This window comes from Parasteatoda tepidariorum, chromosome 8 (genome assembly GCF_043381705.1).
Source record: "Parasteatoda tepidariorum isolate YZ-2023 chromosome 8, CAS_Ptep_4.0, whole genome shotgun sequence".
Classification (NCBI taxonomy): Eukaryota; Metazoa; Arthropoda; class Arachnida; order Araneae; family Theridiidae; genus Parasteatoda; species Parasteatoda tepidariorum.
In genome coordinates, this window is record NC_092211.1 from 30,302,192 (window position 1) to 30,324,286 (window position 22,095).

Consider the following 22,095-nt stretch of genomic DNA (forward strand, 5'->3'; position numbering starts at 1 on the left):
ATAATATGAGGCTTTCTGTCACAAGATCAAACGGACTCGTATATTCTCGGAGTGTGCAGACGTGGAGAAGTACTTTCTCATTTTACCATTTCTGAAGGGGTAACTAACACTGAACTACTACTTTTAATGATTCAATTTGACAAGTCAATACCACAAGCGATTTTAACACTCTTTCTAACAGGCTGTCTGTAAATAAGTAACTCCGTAAAAAGATTCCAATTTATTTAAAGTTAACTCTTTGCGTTGTTGATTTTTTCTTTTTCTTTTTGTAATTTTTCAACTAATGATCAGATTTCAATTTCTTAAAATAGTTATATCCTTCAAATTCCTTTTAAACAATGTCCATGGTACATTAATAAAACTTGTTTATTTAGACATTTTGACAAATATTTCTAGATCATATTACAGCTATTTGCGTTTGTTATGGTAGTAAAGTGTTCGCCAGAATTCTATAGGACAGGGAAACCAAATGACAGATGAAAAATTTTAAAAAAATCGTCACGATGCTATTTAGCGAGATTTTATTTTGTTTTAAGTTGCGTATCGCAGCGAAACCAAACGGTCAAATGAGATTAATTTCAGCGTTTGAAATAGCTTGGTAGTTCCATATTAACAAGTTTTAATTTTCCTGTGGTATTCCTGATAACCCGAATAGTATAAAATGGTGAGTTTATATTCCATTAGAAAAAATCAGAATGAAATGATAAATTTTGTAATAAAAACTTCCCAATATTTAACAAGAGCTTATGTTTATTTGATGGAACTTCTCAATGTTTAGCTTTAGCAGCGCCATCTGGTGTCATCTTCTTTTCATGGTAGAAAGCGTTTTGGAAGACTTATTTTATGAAAGCTGGGTATCCTGATGAAATACGATTGATAACTTAAGAGATTTTATTGTCTGTAATTAAAATTAATTTTTAAAAGGGGAAAATAAATATTTTTTTTTTACTTTTTGCAGCCCCACCATACGCTCACCTTTCGGTGGGAGACTCCGACCCCTCACAGTTCCCTTTAGGTGCACTACCCTACACAACAGAAGGTGAGTGAGATAGTATTTCTCAACCCTTCTGATTTCGTTCATTTGCTTCTATTGATGTCCCCGCAACATTTGCATAAAAAACACTCTTAATTTCTCAATTATACATTAAATAGCATTTTAAGACACATAAAAAACTAGAAACAATAATAAGACAAAAAAAAAATGGAATCAATAATAGGTAATAAGCTGAAGTTTAAAAAAAAAGAAAAAAAGAATAAATGTTTATTATTATTCTGCCTTAAAAGTGCTTGGTTTAAACTCTAATAAAACTGTCTGATCTGAGCAGTACATATTTTCCTAACAGTTCATATTTTCTGATTTGAGTTATACTTTTAATTAACCAAAATCAATTTTCACTTCAAAAAACATCAAAAGTGTTGAATACTGCAATACAGCAAAGCCCTTTAATTACTTTTTTAATAATATTTATATTAAAAAATGAAATAGAATGAGTATATAAATATGTAGAGCTATCTACATAATATTTATTAAAATTTTTAATTTTTTTTAAAATGATCAAATCGAAAATTTTTTTGAAAAACATACCCTTTTACTTGCTTTTACGATGAAGTTAATGAAGCCTAAATTTTAACTTTAATTCGTGATCGTGAAAAAACTATTTAAATGAATTAGAATGATAAATGATTTACGTTAAACTAAAATACTTCTGTTAAATATCTTTTTAAGATTGTTATTAAACACTAATGATGAAGGACGGAAATATTTAAAAGTAAAGATATGTTTATAGTTTTTTCTCTAGATTTACAAAGTTACATTATAAAGATGTTATTTTTTAACTTACAGAACTGTGAACTTTATCAACAAATCTTTTCTGTAATAAGATTTAAATTATGAAGTTTTAGAGTTAAGTTTAACAGCCAAAAAACGAGAAGTGGTTAAGTTCAGTCTGATTTCGGTTTATCCCTCTATGTAAATTCAAATCATCATTTACTACAATTTTTAAATCTGAAATCTTTTTTTCCCACAAACTGACTGCTTTGCTTTATTCCCCTATGCTATCTACTTACATCAACGTTTATGCGCTTTCTGCTTTTAGCCCATTTGTTCGCATGAAATTCGCCTGCGTTGCGTTGCATAAATGTATAAAGTAAGTCAAAAGCATGTTGTTCCTTTTGATATTGAAACATGTGATTTCTTAGTACCTGTACATTGAATAATTTTCTTGATTGTACCGAATTTGTAAATAAAGTAATGCCGATATAAATTCACAAACTTTAAACATGCAATTCAAACCCACTAATACGAACACCAATAATCTAAACAAACACCACTCTTCAAAATGTACAGAAGAAAAGAAAGTGTGTAAAAATATAGAAGCACAGCATTCCTGAAACGGTCCATTGTGGACTAGTGAGGTCATGACTGTCAAGGCTTCACAATTTCGGGCCAATTGCATAACTGTGGCAATACGGTTATCATTGTGCGCAAGTCGTCTTTATTTTCTTGACAAGCTAGTATCCAACGAACTTAAGCTGGATAGGCTTCAAGCCACTATCTAGAATATCTAGAATTATAGAATATCTATTCGTTGCATTCATTGTACAGAATGCTAGGTCTTTTAGTCAAAATATGAAAAATAAAAATTCCTATATACTGTTTAGTCATTAAAGCATAACCAATGCGCTTTAGGAAAACTTTTAGAAGATGTGAATTATTACAAATTTGCTTATTCATTGAATAGAATACTTGTAGGTTTTTAATTAATCATTTTATAGAATTATTAATGAACTTCTACAAGCAATGTATGGACTAGCAATCATTTCATGTTTTGATTAGCTTCAGCTTGTAGGTTTTTAATTAATCATTCCATAGAATGCTAGAAGCAAAGTGTGGACTATCAATCATTTCATATTTTGCCGACCAACTTTTGCCATTTGACTATATATTCTTAGCATTGCACTCAATGACTAGATTGCCAGATTTCATGTAATAAATAGAATACTTTTAGGTTTTTAATTTTTCTATAGGATGCTTAAAGCAACTTGTGGACTAGTAATCATTTTGAACTTTGACTGCCGATTTTAGCCATTCACTCTTGGCATTACCGACAACATCAGACTTCATGCGTTTCTGGTAACACATACAATCCATGAAGAACTTTATTCAGAACATTCAATACCTTCTAGTCATTTGGCATAAGTACAAGTTTTTAACAATGGTCATACGGAAAAAATTTAATGTAGCTTTGCTTTTTGCATCCAATAACTATTTTATAGCTTTATTCAGAACTTATTCACGAATTGTTATTCTAGATTAAGAACGTTTTAAATGGTAAGAGTTTAAAATATTTTGTTCTTCTATTCCAGGTCAGTACTATTCTTCATCTCATCCGGACACACAGTACATGAAAAGTGATATAAGCATGGACAGTGAAGGTAGCCTTGGTGGCCTTGAGGATGTTTTAATCAGCCAAGGCCAGACGGCCACCATGGGCGACGGGGGACACATATTCCCTTCTTCCGTCAACCCCATAGACAAACTATATTCTATGCAAACGTCCTATTTTAGTTCAAGTGAATGTGAGTGTCTGGGTGCCACGAACTAGCAATCTCACTTTGCAAAAGGATTTGTACATAGCGCGACAAAAATATGTACAGTAGCAAGCGGCCTATGCTGAAAGATACAGTATTGCTTGAAGACTGGTGCAAGAAGTTCTTATAGAATGAAAGAGAAAAGTGTTGATATGGATAAGGGGCATAAAAACCCACTGAAAAATAATTCCTACAAGAAATATTTTAAAAAAATAATCAATTTACAAAAACCAACATAAGAGAGATTTAGTTGATGAAAAAATGCATTTATAGTTTAAATACAAATGCTTTAATTCACCAGAAAACTGAGCAAAAGTTTTCTCACAGATACGGGAAGAAATTGAAAAATATCTTTCCTAACCCTTTGATGCAGAATTCTTATTAAACAAATATTTCATGCTTCTTTTAGCTATTTTGTATTGATTTAGGTTAAAATAAGTGAAAAATGTTGTATTTATTATTTTAATAACTTATGGTTACGAAATAGAGCATGAAACATCGTTGCCTTTTTCCGAGTTAGAGGTAAAATCTTCCAAACGCGGCTGACTTCCAAGCAATAATTTTTTTTTTCAAATTTGCATTCATTAAGATATAAGTGAAGCAGTTATTTATCATTGAAATTTCTGTAGTTTACAAAATCAAGTATTCATAAATTTTCGAATATGAATGAAAAAAAAGATCAAACTACTTTTTTTATAGTTTATTTTTTAATACAAATATAATTCCGATAATTTAACAGGTCTTTTAGTAACTATTGGATTATTTATTATAATTAAAAGTACCAAAATATATTTTTTCTTGAAATTAGAGCATTAGAAAAAAATATATGAAAGGGACACCGGCGTCCAATCTGCGTTATAGGTTAAAATGCATTAAGGGGAATTGGATGTTCTACGACAGTTTATGTTAAAATAGCAAACTTTTTTGTACCTTTATTTAGAAGATATTTATTAAATATTTGTTTAATTTTCGCTCACTTTAAACACCTTTCAAAGCAGAAGAATTTGAGAGAAACTTTGAGACAAGAAGTAAAGCAAGAATTTCGTTTCTTGCAAAACAAAACAATGTGCATTATCGTTACTTTTTAAAACTCTAAGGTGGTTGTTAGCTTAAAGGATAAAAACTATGACCGTTTCACTTGTTTTTATTGCTTTTTATTACAGTTTTTATCCCACAATAATAGTGCACAATAATACTTTAATAGTGCACAATTTATCAAAATTTTGATCTTTTCTAATTTTATTTTTGCTATCAATTTTTATTTGCAACAATATTAACAGAAAAGGCAATAGAAAAAAAATGCTTTAAAATATCAATTCAATATTTTCTAAAAAAAGGTACGCTAAAATTTTCCATTTCTTGCCTATGCTAGAATAGAACATCCCACTGCTTTTCATAGATTATTAACTTTCGATCAAATTTATTAAATTCTGAATCTAATAAATTGAAATTCAGGAATATTTTTTACAGTTTTGCCAGTTATAATAAAAATTAAATACTTGAAACTTTTGGAAATATTTTTTTGAAAAAATTCTTTTTTGTAAATTTCAAATGTTTTAATTTGAACTTTAAAAGTAAGATTGGGAATATTCAAACATATTTAGTTATCCTTCCTTCTTTCCTTATGAAGTTAAATAACTGAAAAATTAGTTCAAAAATTTTCATTATGGATAACTTTCTATTTCTTCAACGTATCATAAATAAACTGAACCTATCTATGCAAAATCTACAGCAAAGGACAAAATTATTTAAATTCCAACTTTATACAGCAAACATTTAAGTTTCTTTAAACTGAAAAATTTACTCAAAATTAGTTCATTGAAAAATTAGTTCAAAAATTTTCATAATCGATAACTAGCTGTTGTATATTCTTCAACATATCATAAATAAATTGAGCTCATTTATGCAAAATCTAAAGCAAGCAATTAAATTACTTAAATTCTAACTTTATACAGCAAACATTTAAGTTTCTTTAAACTGAAAAATTAACTCAAAATTAGTTCATTGAAAAATTAGTTCAAAAATTTTCATAATCGATAACTAGCTGTTGTATATTCTTCAACATATCATAAATAAATTGAGCTCATTTATGCAAAATCTAAAGCAAGCAATTAAATTACTTANAGTAAGATTGGGAATATTCAAACATATTTAGTTATCCTTCCTTCTTTCCTTATGAAGTTAAATAACTAAAAAATTAGTTCAAAAATTTTCATTATGGATAACTTTTTATTTCTTCAACGTATCATAAATAAATTGAACCTATCTATGCAAAATCTACAGCAAAGGACAAAATTATTTAAATTCCAACTTTATACAGCAAACATTTAAGTTTCTTTAAACTGAAAAATTAACTCAAAATTAGTTCATTGAATAATTAGTTTAAAAATTTTCATTATCTATAACTAGCTGTTGTATATTCTTCAACATATCATAAATAAATTGAGCTCATTTATGCAAAATCTAAAGCAAGCAATTAAATTATTTAAATTCTAACTTTAAACAGCAAACATTTAAGTTTCTTTAAACTGAAAAATTAACTCAAAATTAGTTCATTGAAAAATTAGTTTAAAACTTTTCACAATCGATAACTAGCTGCTGTTCAACATGTCATAAATAAATTGAACTCATCTATGCAAAATCTAAAACAAACAACTACATTATTTAAACTTTAACTTTATACAGCAAAAATGTACGTTTCTTTAAAATAAAATTAAAGTTATGAAAAAGCGAACACGAAGACATATTGTGAACTAAGGATAAATCTGTATGAGTGTAAATGTTCTGCACTTATTACTTATTTAGATTGACTGATATGATACAAACATCTTAGAAAATACGATCAACATGAAATTTTCCCTAAAAAGAAAAAAAACTGATAATCAGAACTCAGCAGACTGATCGTTCGCTGTGATACAAGAACAAAAAAAACATTTTGCGGCATCACGGACTTGACATGGAAATGTGTTATGCACAAAATGAATTGTAAATTATGCCTCTCCTTTGTAAAAAGAAAATCATCCTAATGTGTAAAACACTTGTGGATATTTAGAATTAAAGTTTAAAATATTGCTTTCTTTATATTGGTTGTTTCAGTTCTTAGACACATAATCGCACATTCATACTTCAAATTCAAAGGTTATTTGTTATAAGGGACCTTTTATCTATACTGTTGTAAGAAGTTAAGAGAATTTTTCAAACTTGGTCTATTATCTCTAGAGCTACTGGACCAATTTTAATGAAATTTGATATGCTCATACATTGATATAATACAAAACGAATAACCATTTAACAATTGTAATAGACATGCATGATCATGCTTAACATTCGTTGGAGTCGAAAGGTATGAAATAGTCACAGGAAATGATAAACTACCTTATTTCACGTATGAAATCACGCAGCAAGAGGGTAACAAACCCCCTAATAACCCATTTTTTTATTCACCAAACCCCCCAAGTAAAGAATTGAGAGTTCTATTAATCTTCTATTCCAGTAGAGTTCTAGCGAATTCTATTCTTTACTTTAAAAATTCGACAATGGAACTCTAACCCATGATCCGTCTATCACTGAGGATAATTTACGTCAGTGCTGTGGTCGGTTGATAAAATAATTATTAATAAATACAGATTAATTTTTATAATAACTTTAAAATTATTTGTGGGGTAAGAATCCAAATCCATTCGGGGGAAAAAAGTATTCAACGAAAATTCGTTTTTGAGTCAGATTTTATAACTTAGAATATCGTCTGCACTAAGTAATTAGCATATTTAAAGTTAAGCTCTCAAACCATTTACATAGAGTACTTGATAATACGATAATTGAACCAAAACTCAATTAGGGTGTTCCCTTTTTCAGCACTGCACAATATTACTTGCATTGTTATGCACTTTTTTTATTTTAAAAATTTAAACTCAACGATTTATTAAAAGTTTACAAACAAGAAAGAAATTGAAGCTAGAGCTTAATACACATCGATACATACCAGATCTTTGAAAACCTCAAAAATATTCAATTTCAATGTTATGGAAAAACTATTTTGATTAACGATATGATTTTTAATTATTTTGATTTTTTTTTAATCTCATAACTTCTATTAACTTCTTTTAAAAGTCTATTTAAACTAAAATAATTTAAGAACGCAATTAGAAACCGTGAATGAAAAAAAAATTGATTTTGTGAAACAAAAACGATAATACTTTTAATATCATATATCAATAATCCTAACATAATACTTTTCATACCAAAACGTGAGCTTTTAAATTGCTTTAAATAAAATTATAGATTGAAAAAGAAAATGGTTTAAAGCTGAAATTTCACCAAAAAATAATTAAAACACACCTATGGTAACCTAAAAGGTAACTTAAAACACGAATTACAGAAAATACGTTTCGAAACTTCTCATCCATCTTTCTTTGCAAATCCTTAAAATACAACATATACGTCTAAATTTTATAAGAGTATGTATAAAATGTCACAAAAAATAATTAAAACACACCTATGACAGCCTAAAAAGTAATTTAAAACATGAATTACAGAAAATACGTTTCGAAACTTTTCATCCATCTTTCTTTACGAATCCTTAAAATTCAGCATATGCGTCTAGATTTTATAAGAGTATGCATGAAATATCCCAAAAAATAATTAAAACACACCTATGGCCACCAAAAAAGTAATTTAAAACATGAATTACAGAAAATACGCCTTGAAACTTTTCATTCTACGTCACGAAAATACGTCTTGAAACTTTACGAATTCCTAAAATGCAGCATATGCATCTACATTTGTTAAAAGTATGTATGAAATTTCACAAAAAATAATTAATACACATCTATGATCACCTAAAAAGTAATTTAAAGCATGAATTACAGAAAATACGTCTTGAAACCTTTCATTCTATGTCTCGAAAATACGTCTTGAAACTTTACGAATCCTTAAAATGTAGCATATGCATCTATATTTGTTAAAAGTATGTATGAAATTTCGCAAAAATAATTAATACACACCTATGGTAACCTATAAAGTAATTTAAAACATGAATTACAGAAAATACGTCTTGAAACTTTTCATTCTACGTCACGAAAATACGTCTTGAAACTTTACGAATCCTTAAAATGCAGCATATGCATCTACATTTGTTAAAAGTATGCATAAAATTCACAAAAAATAATTAATACACATCTATGATAACCTAAAAAGTAATTTAAAATATGAATTACAGAAAATACGGTTTAAAGTCTTGAAACTTTTCATACATTTTTCTTCACGAATCCCTAAAAATACAGCATATGCATCCAGATTTGTTTGAGTATGTAGTTGAGTCTTTGAAAAGAGTCCAAGCTGTTCAAAAAAAGGGAAGGAGAGAGTCTATTGATTTTGAACTATGTCATTTAAGCGTTTTTAAATGGGAATAAAGAGGGCAGTTTCAAGTGGGCGGAAAGGGGGCAACAGCCGGTTCAGCATTAAGAGTTTTGCTGTTTTATCGTTCCAAACAGGGATTCGATTAGGTAGCCTAGAAGGAAACAGAATTCAACTCATTTTGGGCAGAATTTTGAAGTAAGGTGTTAGAAACGTTTTAGTAGTTTCAAAAATAAATAAATAAAATAAAAAATAAAATAATAAATAAATAAATAAAGATATATTGTAATAAAAAATATAATATACTAAAAAATATAATATGAAATATAATATTGTATGAAAAATACTGAAATATAATATTGTATAAAAGACAATATAAACTATAATATAAAATATAATAAATAAGAATTGTAAAAAAAGCAAAACACAAAACAAAATAAAATAAAACAAATACTTATGTTTTTATGAGAATTACTTCGTAAGTTTTACCCTATTATAAATCCGCTATTTTAAATCTATCCATCATAATCTATCCATTAAATCTATCCATCATAATCTATCCATAAATCTATCCATTAAATCTATCATCTTCGTAAAGTGCGCAAAATAAAATAAAAAATATCATCCTGAATAACTTTCGTTTTAATGATCGGATTTTCATGTACAAAGTGTCAATCTTAATGGTTCCTGGGGATGACTTCAAATATGCTAATTAGTGCTAACTATTAAGTTACGAAATTAGACACAAAAACATACTTTCTCTAAATAAATTTTTTTCTTCACATATTTGGATTCCTGACCGTCAAAATCGGGAGGGGGTAGACAAAATTTCGAAATGGTTATATTGTAAATTGGGGGACTATGAAGCTTATATATATTTGGTGATAGTCCCGAAAATTAATGCAAATGAGCAATTTAAGATAATAGCCATAGACTTATTCAGGAGAGCAATTTTACTCTGTTGCTATACAACCAAGTTCAGACAATAAAAAATTTAAAAAATTTATGCTCTGTGATTGCTCCTAGAGTGATTGCTCCTTATTTATGAACAGTTAAGAGAAAAGTATCTCGAAGTTTCTAGGCAATGGGCATTTTTTGAGCTGATTTCCGATCGAAAAGCAAGGATTTTTTTTATCTCCTTTGAAAAGAAAATTTGAATCAATTTATAAATTATTTATGATTTTCCAGGCTTTCAGAATTTGAACACATAAACTTTTTATCTGTTATTATTTGTGTATTTTACGTTGCTTTTATTTCATTTACACGAGAATTTACATAACTTATATATACTACATACAAAATTTCATTTCATTTCATCACCAATAATCATTTTTAAAGCTTTGATCGAGTTTTCTAGGCAAAAAATTTAAGGAAACAAAAAAAAAAGTTCCGAAAAAAGCATATAGAGTATGGTAATTCTAATGCCCATTCACAAGGTTTTATATAATTAATGATATTTCTTTTTTCACAACCGAAAAAATTAATATTAGGTGCAGTTTTAAAAATATTGAAATATCCTATATTTAAGAATAATATGTTGTAATAATATTTTGTAAGATTCATTGTTTAAAAAATCGCTTCTTTGAGCAAAATATTTATATTACATGATTTTCTTTGGATAAAGATGATTTGCAAATAGCATCCTAATGTTTCGATACATTCTGAAACTTATTTTTGCAAGTTCTTCATAAAATATCGCTCAACAAGTTCCTCAATTACGTTCAGTTGCATTTATGACCAAATACCTCTACAATGATTTCTTTGTATTTTTTCCTTAACTTACAGACTTATTTTATTATCGTCATTACATACATATGATACGAAACTTTCCCTTTAAACGGAGTTCGTAAAGATACTGAAAGGATGGCTATGAAGATAAAATTTTCCAAATATCTGGTTTCAAAATTGATGATTTTAAAGAAAGATAACTTCATAATTACAATTTTGATGTTACGGTTCTCTTACTTTTTAAAGGACCACATGAACCTTGCTAAAATACTAAAATACAATATTTACTTTTACGAGCATAAAATTCTTATCAAAATAATGATCAAAACCCAAATGTATATCCTTATCCTCCCGGGTATATACTTATCCCTGATACCGATATCAACAAATTAACGGAATAAGCTTAAATAAATTACAATAGTTAAATTGTTTCGCTCTTTATCTTTTACGCAATAACACGTTTCGTTTGAACAGATTTAAATTCTGAAATTATTGAGATGATTCCTAGACCTTCTTAAGGTCTAATAAGGTCTAAGGTCTAATAAGACCTTGGAGGAACCGTCTCAATAAAAATTTACCTGTCCTCTCATGACGAAATATGAAAAATTTATATTCATAGTTTCTGTAAAACTATGTTAATCCTCTCACTGCTTGTTTTTTTAATCAAAATAGGTTCAAAAATTGAGTATTTTTTATTACATATTTCAAATCAGATGATGATTCTAAAAGTAGCAAGGCTTTGGAACCTTTTTACAATTTTCGTTTTTCAGTATTTGTTGCTCAACAAAATTAGTCATTTTCCTGATAACATATTATACAATAATAATAACACGGGAATTGCGCTAAGGTTGAAAAATAATTTCAACATACTTAAATTTTTCAACATCTCTTTTTGAAAAAGCAGTTTTCTTTTTAAAGTCAACTGTGTGATATGTAAGTTTAAACGTCAAAATCAAATTGTGGTTCGATTTTGTTCATTTGAAAAAGCAGAGAGAAAACAGTTTTTTTGAGTTGCACTAATATGTATTTACTTTTCACAAATCAAATAAATAAGAAAGTATAGGGTAAATAAATAAACAATTTGTTTGTTCATTCTTCGAGAAAAAGGGTGCACTTATTTAATACGATATGTCAGACCATTTTGCGTGGAGTGATTTTAATAAAGTAAATGTTATTCTTATCAGCTAACTGGATATAATTCTAAAGCTCGAAAAAAAATTGACAATTATTTAAAACAAGTGTTACTTTAATGAAAAACTTTAAGAACTATTGCAAAATAATTAAAATTATATTCTCGGGAAAAAAATCTACGTAGTAACATACGGAGAGAGAAAAAAATATAATTAAATAATTGGTTGAATAGTTCTGTGAATCACACATGGCCAGATAAATAAAAACTTAATTTTAAAATTAGGATTTTAGGATGATATATATGAGATACTTCAATAGCTAAACGATAAACTTTAATAGAAAAACGATATAGATAAGATATTTCAAGACACTTGAAAATTTAGGCTACGTATTCGACAGCTCTTTATGTTCTACATCTTTATACTCATTGTAGTAACTTTTAAAGCATCAAAAGTATTACAAATAATCATCATTGATATCACAAAGAATTTATTTCAAGACGATATAAACATACCTCTTACATAACTAGTATCTTCGTTTATATTTTTATTGTTTAGTTATAAAAATATCTATTGAATAATTGATAAATATATTATTCCTAATAAATGCCTACTTATGCACATTACTCAAATTGAATCAATTGTGGGAAGAATAAATTAAAAGTAAAATTAAAAAAAGCTGAAATGCATATCACATTCAATCGAAAAATTGTTTTTATAAGGCTTGACATTCGTTAAATATAATATTTTATTCAAATCTCGTTACTAAATTAAGCATAAATTTGCAAACGATTTAAAAAGAATTATCGTATTTTATACATAATAAAAGAAAACGATAACGAATCAAAACAACGAAAAATCATGAATGAATTTTACCGTTGGCTTGCGTAAATAAGTTTACCAAATTTAGGCACTAATCGCTCCATTTAAATATTTTTTTCCCTTTTCAACAAATTATTTTTTTCTTAAAAATAATCTATTTTAATTTTTCTTAGCTCCTACTTAATAAAAAGAATTGAAATTTTAGATTTCACTATAGAAAAATTTATAGATTAATAAGGTAAAAAAAAATTATGGCTCATAATTCATAATTTTTTCATTCAGTATTAGAATAAAAAATGAAATAAAAGTTATTGAAAATTATTTTTTGCATGAAATTATCTTTTTGTAAACGAGTTCATAAGTAGGCGCAATTTCTTTTAAATTACGCTGCTAGTTTTAAAGATATGACCAAAAACGCAAGAAGTGAAATTAACATTAAGGGGAACAAACTTTCAACTGACTAAACTATTAAGATCACAATTTCTAAATTGAGGCTACCCCCCCCCCCATTATTTTGAGGGTCATACATCCAAATATGTAAAAAAAAAAGATATATTTGTTCAGAAAAGGTGTATTTTTTGTATGTAAAAAAAAATATATGTTTATTTAGAGAAAGTATGTTTTTGTGTCTAATTTTGTAACTTAATAGTTAGCACTAATTAATTAGCATATTTAAAGTCACCCTCAGGAATCATTAAGATTGAACTTAATACGTGAAAACCGATCATTAGAACGAAAGCTATTCAGGGTGATACCTTTTTTACTTTACGCACTGTACCTTATAGAAATCCGATTTTTTGACTTGATTCGCACCAAATTCGGTGAGAAATAAAGTGTTTAGTATGAAATAATACGTTCGAAGACACATCGGATCTAACTTTTTAGTTTAAAACCCTCTCCGACCATCGGTTCGAGCGCTACATGCCAAAGAAAGAGTTTTCCTTAGGATTTGATAAATATTTTAATATATGAGTGATTTGGTAGCCTGAAGCTCTAAATAATCAAAAATTAGTTTCATCGTATGTTTATATAAACTATTTATTTTTGGCTTTCCATGTTAGTTCATCAAAGTTGTAATCTGCAAGCAAAACCAATGTTCATAATTTCACCATGTATGGTGATGACTTCACCGAATTTGTATTTTAAAAGATATGTGAAACGACACGTTTCTTATAAAGATATTTAAGCTCTGAAAGCTTGTTTCTACAAATTTCAACAATGGAAACTCAGCAAGAATTCGTGAAATAAATTTAAAGTTATCCATTAAGCCATGGAAAAATTGTTGTGAATTCTAAATATCGCATTTAAAATGATATTATTTTATAGTTAATCTTAATTTTGATGAGTTGAACTAACTCATATTACGGTAAATCTAATGGTATAAAACCGCATCGGAATACACAGCAGGAAAAAAAAACAATAAATAAATAAAATAAGTAAGTAAATAAAATAAATAAGTAAATAAAATAAATAAGTAAATGAAATAAATAAGTAAATAAAATAAATAAGTAAATAAAATAAATAAGTAAATAAAATATATATGGAAATTTCACCTTACCTTCCATTTTTATCCGAGTAATTAGTCTGAAATTATAGTACAATTTTTCAATTTGTTAGATTAGTTAATACTCTTGACAAACTTATAGTTTATATCTTATCATTTGACATTTTACAATGTTTGAATGATTTTCGATACTTAGTTCCAAAAAGTTCCACGAGGTAATTAGCTAAGCTTTTTGTTGCTGTCTTCTTTGATGTTTCTTCTTTCGAAAAAACCTACCCCATTTTGGCCGTATTACAAAGGTGGACTAAATAGACCAAAAAACAAAATTTATGTTTTTTTTTCATATTTTCGCGTTATTTTGTAATATTACTTCGGAAATATAATTTGCTTTTCATTTTTAATATAAAATTACGAAAATTATTATATTTTCATTGCTATATTTAATTATTTAAACGTACTATATTATTTTTTTTATTTTTGCTCGTCATATTTCAGCCGCCATTTTTTTTCCTGGGTATTTTTAGTGTATTTCAAAATTTTAACTATGCATTTAATTTACCTGCACATAAGAACCCCCAAATTTTGAAACAAATTTTTCAAAATACTAATTTTGGCCACGAAACCTTGGATGCTGGTCAACTGTGCAGTGCATTGTAGCAGATATTGGTCATCGCTCCCTTCATCCATTCGACAAAAATCCTTCCCTTATTGTCATCGAAATTGGACCCGCAGACATTTTAGTTCGGAACCGAAATTTTCCTATATAAAGTTTCCGAGGCCTCGCTCCAGAAGGCATCCGGATCTTCCAAGGATTTCTTGTGCATATTCCAGAGCTCATCTGGGCATATCGCTTCTGCTCCTCCGTAGCCTCGTATGCGTAGTTCGTGTCCTGGTAGTTATCGTGCAGTACTNNNAATAAATATATAGATATATATATATATATATATATATGGTAAAAAAATTTTTGCTACTAAAGTTTGCAAATTTAGCTGATCCCTAATGATTTTACATCTGTCGCACGCACATTCATTATTAAAAAAAAAAAACTCGATATTTCGAATAAATTAAAAAACGGTTCTCATCAATACCAATAATTTAATTATCTTTTGGTCTGGTGTTATTTACGACATCATGACAATTTTCAGTGAATGCCGAATTGAGATAATAAAATTTATTTTTTCTTATTACAGTCATTATAAAGAAAAAAAGAACAAATTTCTACCCTCTCACTTTGGCGACGCGCCCCCCAAAAAGCAACGAGGCGTCTTTATGCAAATGAGGCGACATGCCGAATTTCGCTTTTGATGCTCACTATACTAGAGTAAGGAACGGGGTGGTAAAAAGACGACTTTTAAAACTACGGTGTGGAATATAGCCCCTAGTAGGAAGGAATGATTTACTGCGTTCACAAAATATCACGGTCTAACCCCTTTCCCTACTCATGGTCTCGTTAAAATTTCAGAAAATCAGTCGACCGTCCACCCACAGGTCGATTTTCTTTCAACTCTTTCGACTCATTTAACTTTTCGAGGTAGTACGGTGGAAAGCGTTAATAGAGAAGCGGTTTTTTAATAGGTACCTATTATATGTTCGGCTGGGATAAACAATTCCAGAAGCGTGGGATCGGATTTACTTTGCAGACTTAGCATATGTTTAAAAAGAATATTGAGTACGTAATGTTAGGTGATAATATGCAATTTATGACATTGGCATGTAAAATGCTTTGTGCAATAGTAATTTATGGGCTGAAATTTCACATTAAGCACTATAACAATTTAAATTCAAAGGGTGAAAAAAGGAGTTTAATGCATGTGATCAAACTAAAAAAAGTTATTATTATTATTATTGCATGCATTTAATTCTGGGTTGTAAAATTTGGAAATAAATGTCATGTTTTTTTTATTTACAATATTAAGTACTAAAGGGGGTTTTACATGATAAAGAGTCACTATAAATAAAATTCCATTTAGTTTTTCTTTTTTTTATATAAAAGTAACTGATATAAAAAATTGCACTTTAAGGCGTGGCGTTATTGATTAATATAATATGAATTTCATTCATATAGACAGAAACAAGATTTAAATCAATAAAAATGTTTGAAATTCATCTTTTTTTAATTTTACACAAAAAATGAATTAATAGTGTATGATGGAGGCATAACTCTAATATAATATAATAATATATAGATTGCCAAGAATTACGTGAATGAAAGATGGAAAAAAAAACAAGGGAAAAAACATTTAACATGATGATCATGATAATTCGTAATTTTAACAGGAATTTCGGTGATGTGAAACTTTACTCAGAAAATAAGAAATTTTAATATATATATATATATTAAAAATTTCACATTTGCTTTATGAAAAATACAATTAGATCTTCTTCTTCAGCACGACAGCCCCTTACATGCCTTGGCTGCCTCAACCACACTTAGCCTCCAACGCCTCCTGTCCATGGCGACTATTCTCCAGTAGTTTATCTTTAATACTTTTAGATCCTTAGCAGTGTCATCCAGCCATCTAGTTGGAGGTCTTCCTCCAGCTCGAGATCCCGAAGAATTTTTAAAGGTGGCGATTCGGACTGCATTATTTTCTGGACCTCTTCAGATATGGCCAAGCCATCTTGATCTATTGCTTCGGATGACCTGCACTATCTGTGGCTGTCCATAGAGTCTATATAATTCAAAGTTGTATCTGATTCGCCAACAGCCTCTTTCCTGTACTGGGCCAAAAATATTTCTCAGGATTTTCCTTTCAAAAACACCAAGAGTACGCTAAGTGTCTGCGTTTAGTGTCCATGTTTCACTTGCATCAATACAGGTAGAATAAGAGCCTTATAAATTTTAATTTCAGTGTTTCGACTGATTAGCCTTGATCTTGATTGCTTTCTTAGTCCAAAGAAACACTGTTTTTTGCCATTTTAATAATGTTGTCTACTTCTGTTTTTATGCTGCTTTGGTCATTGATCATTGTTCCAAGGTATTTGAATCCTTTAACCTCCTCAAAGGTGTAACCATTTATGAATAAAGGATCGTGATTTACAGTTGTGGCTGGAGATTCCATAAATTTAGTTTTATTTTCATTGATGGTAAGGCCCATATTTGTGGCAGAAGTTTCCAGGAGTCAGAAAGGCCTCTCTCACAGCTCTCTCTGATCTTCCTATGACATCGATGTCATCGGCATATGCCAGTAATTGAACTGATCTTTTCCAAAGGGTGCCTTTTCAGTCTAATCCACTATCTCTGATACATTTCTCCAGAGCTAGATTAACAGGCGAGGGAATCCCCTTGACGCAGGCCTCTCTCTGTTGAAATGTTGCTTATTTTATTTTAAATGTTATCACAAATTATCCTTTCAATTAAACTGTTAGACCTGTCATCTTAGCATTGGAAAGATCTAGAATTATTTAACTTTTTCAAAATTAGATATTAAATTTTTTTATTTTATCCGAAACTTAGTTAAAGATGTAAATCTCTAGGAGTTTATTAATTTTCGATGTAAGAACAATGCAATCCAAAAATTCTCAAACAGCATTGGAAATGTAATAGCACAGGGCAACATATGATAGTCAATTAAATACAAACAAATTATTCCAAAACGATGCAATAATATAAATGCAACTTGGCAATCGCTTGAACAAGACCTTAGTTAAGTAACATGATTTTATTGATTTTCCTTTTAACCTCTTAAAGTTAAATTGTTACGAATGACGAGCAATAACAGTTTGACAATTTGTCACGTGAACTTGCCTAATGACGTTTCAATGAACTTTGTAATTTAAAATAGATTACGTGATTGAATGTGTCAGCTTACAGCTTACAGAGTTCTGGGATAAATTTGTCCAGGAAAAACTTTAATGCAATTCGATGTAGTAGGATATTGTACAATGTCTTACTATGTTGCACGCGAGAACTTGAAAACAGCATAGGGCTTGGGTTTTTTAAAAATCACACTCAATTTTAAATTTTCGATAAAGAGTAAACAAGATAATTTTAAAAAATACTCTTTAAATTTGTACTTTTAAATTATATTTGTTACACATGTACCAAAAGCAATGCAAATAAGCAATAAATTTTAAATATAACCTAACCTTTGCAAATTATGCTTCAAAAGTAACATAACTACGTTGTATATTTCAACTGTCACCTTATTTTTAAGTATATATCAAAATTAGTATGATAACGCTGTGTGTTTCAACTATCAACTTATATTTGTTAAGTATGAGTAAAAAATAACACAACAACGTAACAAATTTCTACTCTTACCTTATATTTGATGCACGTACACCAAAAGCAACACAAATATGCTATAAATTTTTAATATTACCTTATTAAATTTTCTACTCTCACCTAATATTTGATACACGTATACCAAAAGCAACACAAATATGCTATAAAGTTATAATATTATCTTATATTTGAAAAATAAGTATCAAAAGTAACATCACTGCGCTGTACATTTCTACTATCGCCTTATATTTGTTAAACATGTATCAACATTAACATAACAAAGCTTATATATTTTTAATATCAGCTCAGATTTGTTAAATATGAGACAAAACTAATACAGCAGAACTGCACAATTATACTATCACCTTAAATTTGGTGAATATCATAAGTAACAATATAAAAAGTAACATAACTACGCCGTCAATTTCTACTATCACCTTAGATTTGGTAAATATGTATCCAAAGTAACATAAGTATGCTATTAATTTCAATTATCACATTAGACTTTTTAAATATGTATCAAAAGTAACATAAATATGCTCTTTATTTTTATTTTTCCCTTAAATTTGGTAAATATGTATCAAAAGTAACATAAGCTCATTATGAATTTCTATTATCACTTAAGATTTGGTATGTATGTACCAAAAGTAACTACGCTATCAATTTCTATTATGACTTTATATTTGTTAAATGTGCGTCATATTAAGTAACATTGTTTTGCAGTGGTGGATTTAAACATCTGTTATAAAACTGCCTTCATCGTGTTTTAAGAAAAATCCATAAATTTCTTTTTATAAAAAGAAAAAAAAAATTGTCTTCAAAACAAGACAAATTCAAAAATAAGAATAATTATTGAAAGTTCATATGTTTTGTGTTTCAACCTTTTCCATATCTCATACTCAACTTTATCCATTAATGAATATTATTTTGACCGAAAGATATCATCCAAAATGTCCTCTCAATTTCAAAAATCAATAGCTAACATTTCAATAACCATCCTTTCCCTAACGATCATCATTTATAATTCTCAGCTGGTACTATGGTATAGTACCAGGACCAGGGCTAAGATGGTAAATAAGGCTTCATATTGACCTCTAAACCCCTTCGGTATTAGATAGGAAGCAATATAAGCCAAATCTCAGGCATTAACCTTCCCCCTGTAAACACCCGGAAGGGGAAATGGAAACCCCGGGGGGTCGGTAGGGATTCCGAAAAGGTCACTGCCAACAAATACAACGCTCGGTGGCGCCCTAGGGGGGTTTCATTGACGTGGGTGCGCCCCACTGAAACAGAACTACTGAGAGAGATATTCGGGAAATAAATTAAAACTGGAGTCACGTGCTCGAGTATGCGTATGTAGATTTCGACTGAGGCATGCAATCCATTCTCTGCTTGTTTAGGGATTTTGGTTTTTGGTGGAGAGAAAGGGGGACTCCAAAATGTGTCAGAGTTTGGTTGATGATTGGATTTTGAAGGACAGATAGGTTTTGAAATTTCCTCACCCCCTAATAAAAATTTTGCAAAAACTTTAAAAAAAGAAATCATTTTAATATTTGATGGAAAAATTGATAAATACTTGAATTCCGTGCTGTTTGAAGAAACTAGATAAAAAAAAAAAGTTCGTAATAACAAGAATTTGTTTACTCGTTGAAAAATATTTAAATACATTCGGCTCGTTGAAAAATATTTAAATACATTCGGCTAATACTCGTTGAAATACATTCGGCACTGTAGAATTTGAAGAAGAAAAAAAAAAACAATTTGGTACTCTAAAACGTATTATAGAACGAAAACTGATACTGACGTAATTAAGTTTGTCCCTAAGATAATAGTACATTAATTTAAAATCTGCCCTGACCAGGTTCCCCTGAAAATTGAATTTTTTTCCCGGCTAATTCTGGGCACCCGTTAAAAAATTTATGTGTTAACTCTAAGTAATCGGTAAAATTTGGATTTATTACCTGACCAGGTATTATAACATTTATGCAAACGAAAAAAAAATCGTGTAGTTTTTTAATGAACAAACATTTTACAAGATAAAGCTCTAAGGAAATTTATTGTGCTCTTACATAAATAAAAACTCCGGTGATTATTTTTTTAAAACTAGATTTAAAAAAAACTTACTGGTAAGGTCTTCTTCATTACAAGGCAAGGTCTTCTACATTAGAAGAGAAAACTAAATAACCGCTTTGTGAACTTGTTGATATGTGGCTCTGTTCTGGCCGTCACTCTATGTACTAAACCTCCTCAGAAAGCTTTCGGTACAATCCTTTGACCTATTCGGATATTAAAAATATTATTGATTGAGAACTATATTCAAACCGGTAAAATAACTGAGAAAACAATACAAGCAACAACCCAGTATTAAACCTAATATAGACACTTATAGAAAACCAATGTATCAGTTGTAAGAGTGAAATTATTTTAATAAACATGCGTATTGGTCACACCCACATAACTCACAAGTATCTTTTACTAAACGAACCTGCGCCTGACTGCTGCAATTTTCAGAAATTGCTTACTGTTAAACATATTTTGAACAAGTTCAACAATTTTAAAACCTAAAGGCAACACTATTTTTATAACTCTTAGCTTTCAGCACATAACAGACTCAATATTTATTATCTAGTTGAGAGGCCGGGATAGCCTGGTTGGTAGGGCGTTTGGCCCACGTCTGAGAGGTCATGAGTTCAATCCCTGCTGGCAACCAACCCAAAAGCTTATTTAAAGGAACTAACTCACACTCTGGATAGGAAAAAGTTGAGTAAGTAAAAAAAGGGGGGAAAGTGTCCCATCGAAAAAAAAGTCACATCTGATTATACCCGGAAATACCCGTTTCATTATAATTGAAGTATGCGATGTTGCTTTACGTTTACCAATAACCGGAGAGTAGTAGGATCAATATTATGCCAGTTTTCAGTTACAGTAGCATTCAATTCAGCCAGAGACTGAAACTGCCTTTTTTGGATATACAGCCCTACTGAGGATAGCCCCCACTTTTTCTTGGGGATCAAAATTAAATTAAGGGAAAGAACAATTTATTCGAGAAAAACACCCTTTTATCAAAAAAAAACTACTGTAAAGATTTTTCAACTTAAATAGAAGCATCAACATGGTAGAAAATCTGCTTGAACCACCAATTTACTTTATAAACGAAAATGGCGGGGATAGCCTGGTTGCTAGGGCGATGGACCTATGGCCAAGGGGTCGGGAGTTCGATCCCCGCTGGTATTCGAAAAAGCATTCGAAACAACAACAATATACCTACTTGTAAGTGCGATACAGGTTCTGGCTCATGTTCCAAAAAACTCGCAAATGACTAACTTATCAAAATACTCTTGGTGTGTTTTTTGGAATTGACATACAATAAACCATGGCACATTAAAAATATTGATATCCACACAAAAAAGCTAAGATGTGTCTAGTATGGTGGGTACAGTTAAATTTCTATCTTTAACATACTCCAAAAAACATGTTAGATAACTTCACATCAAATAAAAAATTTAGTATCGTTTTTTTTCTCCAATCTTTCAGACTTTTTGATCGACATCCCACGGTCACATGATAAGGTGCAAAAAAAAAATTGAAACAAATAACCATAAATGAGAGAAGGTAGGCATGGGTGGTAGGAAATACAGTGAACAAAGCTTGAACAACCCTCCCTTTTGCAACAGCGGTGGAGTGAGTTTTGTAGGAAAGAGAATACCCAACAGCCGTCGCTTTGCCGTCAGCTGGCC

General features: G+C 29.5%; 1 protein-coding gene and 1 long non-coding RNA gene across 3 annotated transcripts in view; one reads left to right on the top strand and one right to left on the bottom strand.

Annotated features, from left to right (window-relative positions):
- Positions 1-3,791, top strand: part of LOC107442768 (LIM homeobox transcription factor 1-beta) — a 116,077-nt gene extending 112,286 nt beyond the window's left edge. The window contains exons 8-9 of one of the 2 annotated variants that reach the window (XM_043039028.2): positions 959-1,039; positions 3,367-3,791. In XM_043039028.2, the coding sequence (XP_042894962.2) occupies positions 959-1,039; positions 3,367-3,605 (320 nt within the window). In that variant the 3' untranslated portion in view covers positions 3,606-3,791. The remainder of the gene's footprint in view (positions 1-958; positions 1,040-3,366) is intronic. The other variant, XM_043039029.2, reaches the window with a different exon arrangement.
- Positions 1-22,095, bottom strand: part of LOC139426348 (uncharacterized) — a 186,892-nt gene that overhangs the window by 137,553 nt on the left and 27,244 nt on the right. Inside the window, exon 2 of the long non-coding RNA XR_011637600.1 lies at positions 20,483-20,634. This is a non-coding gene — a long non-coding RNA (uncharacterized lncRNA). The remainder of the gene's footprint in view (positions 1-20,482; positions 20,635-22,095) is intronic.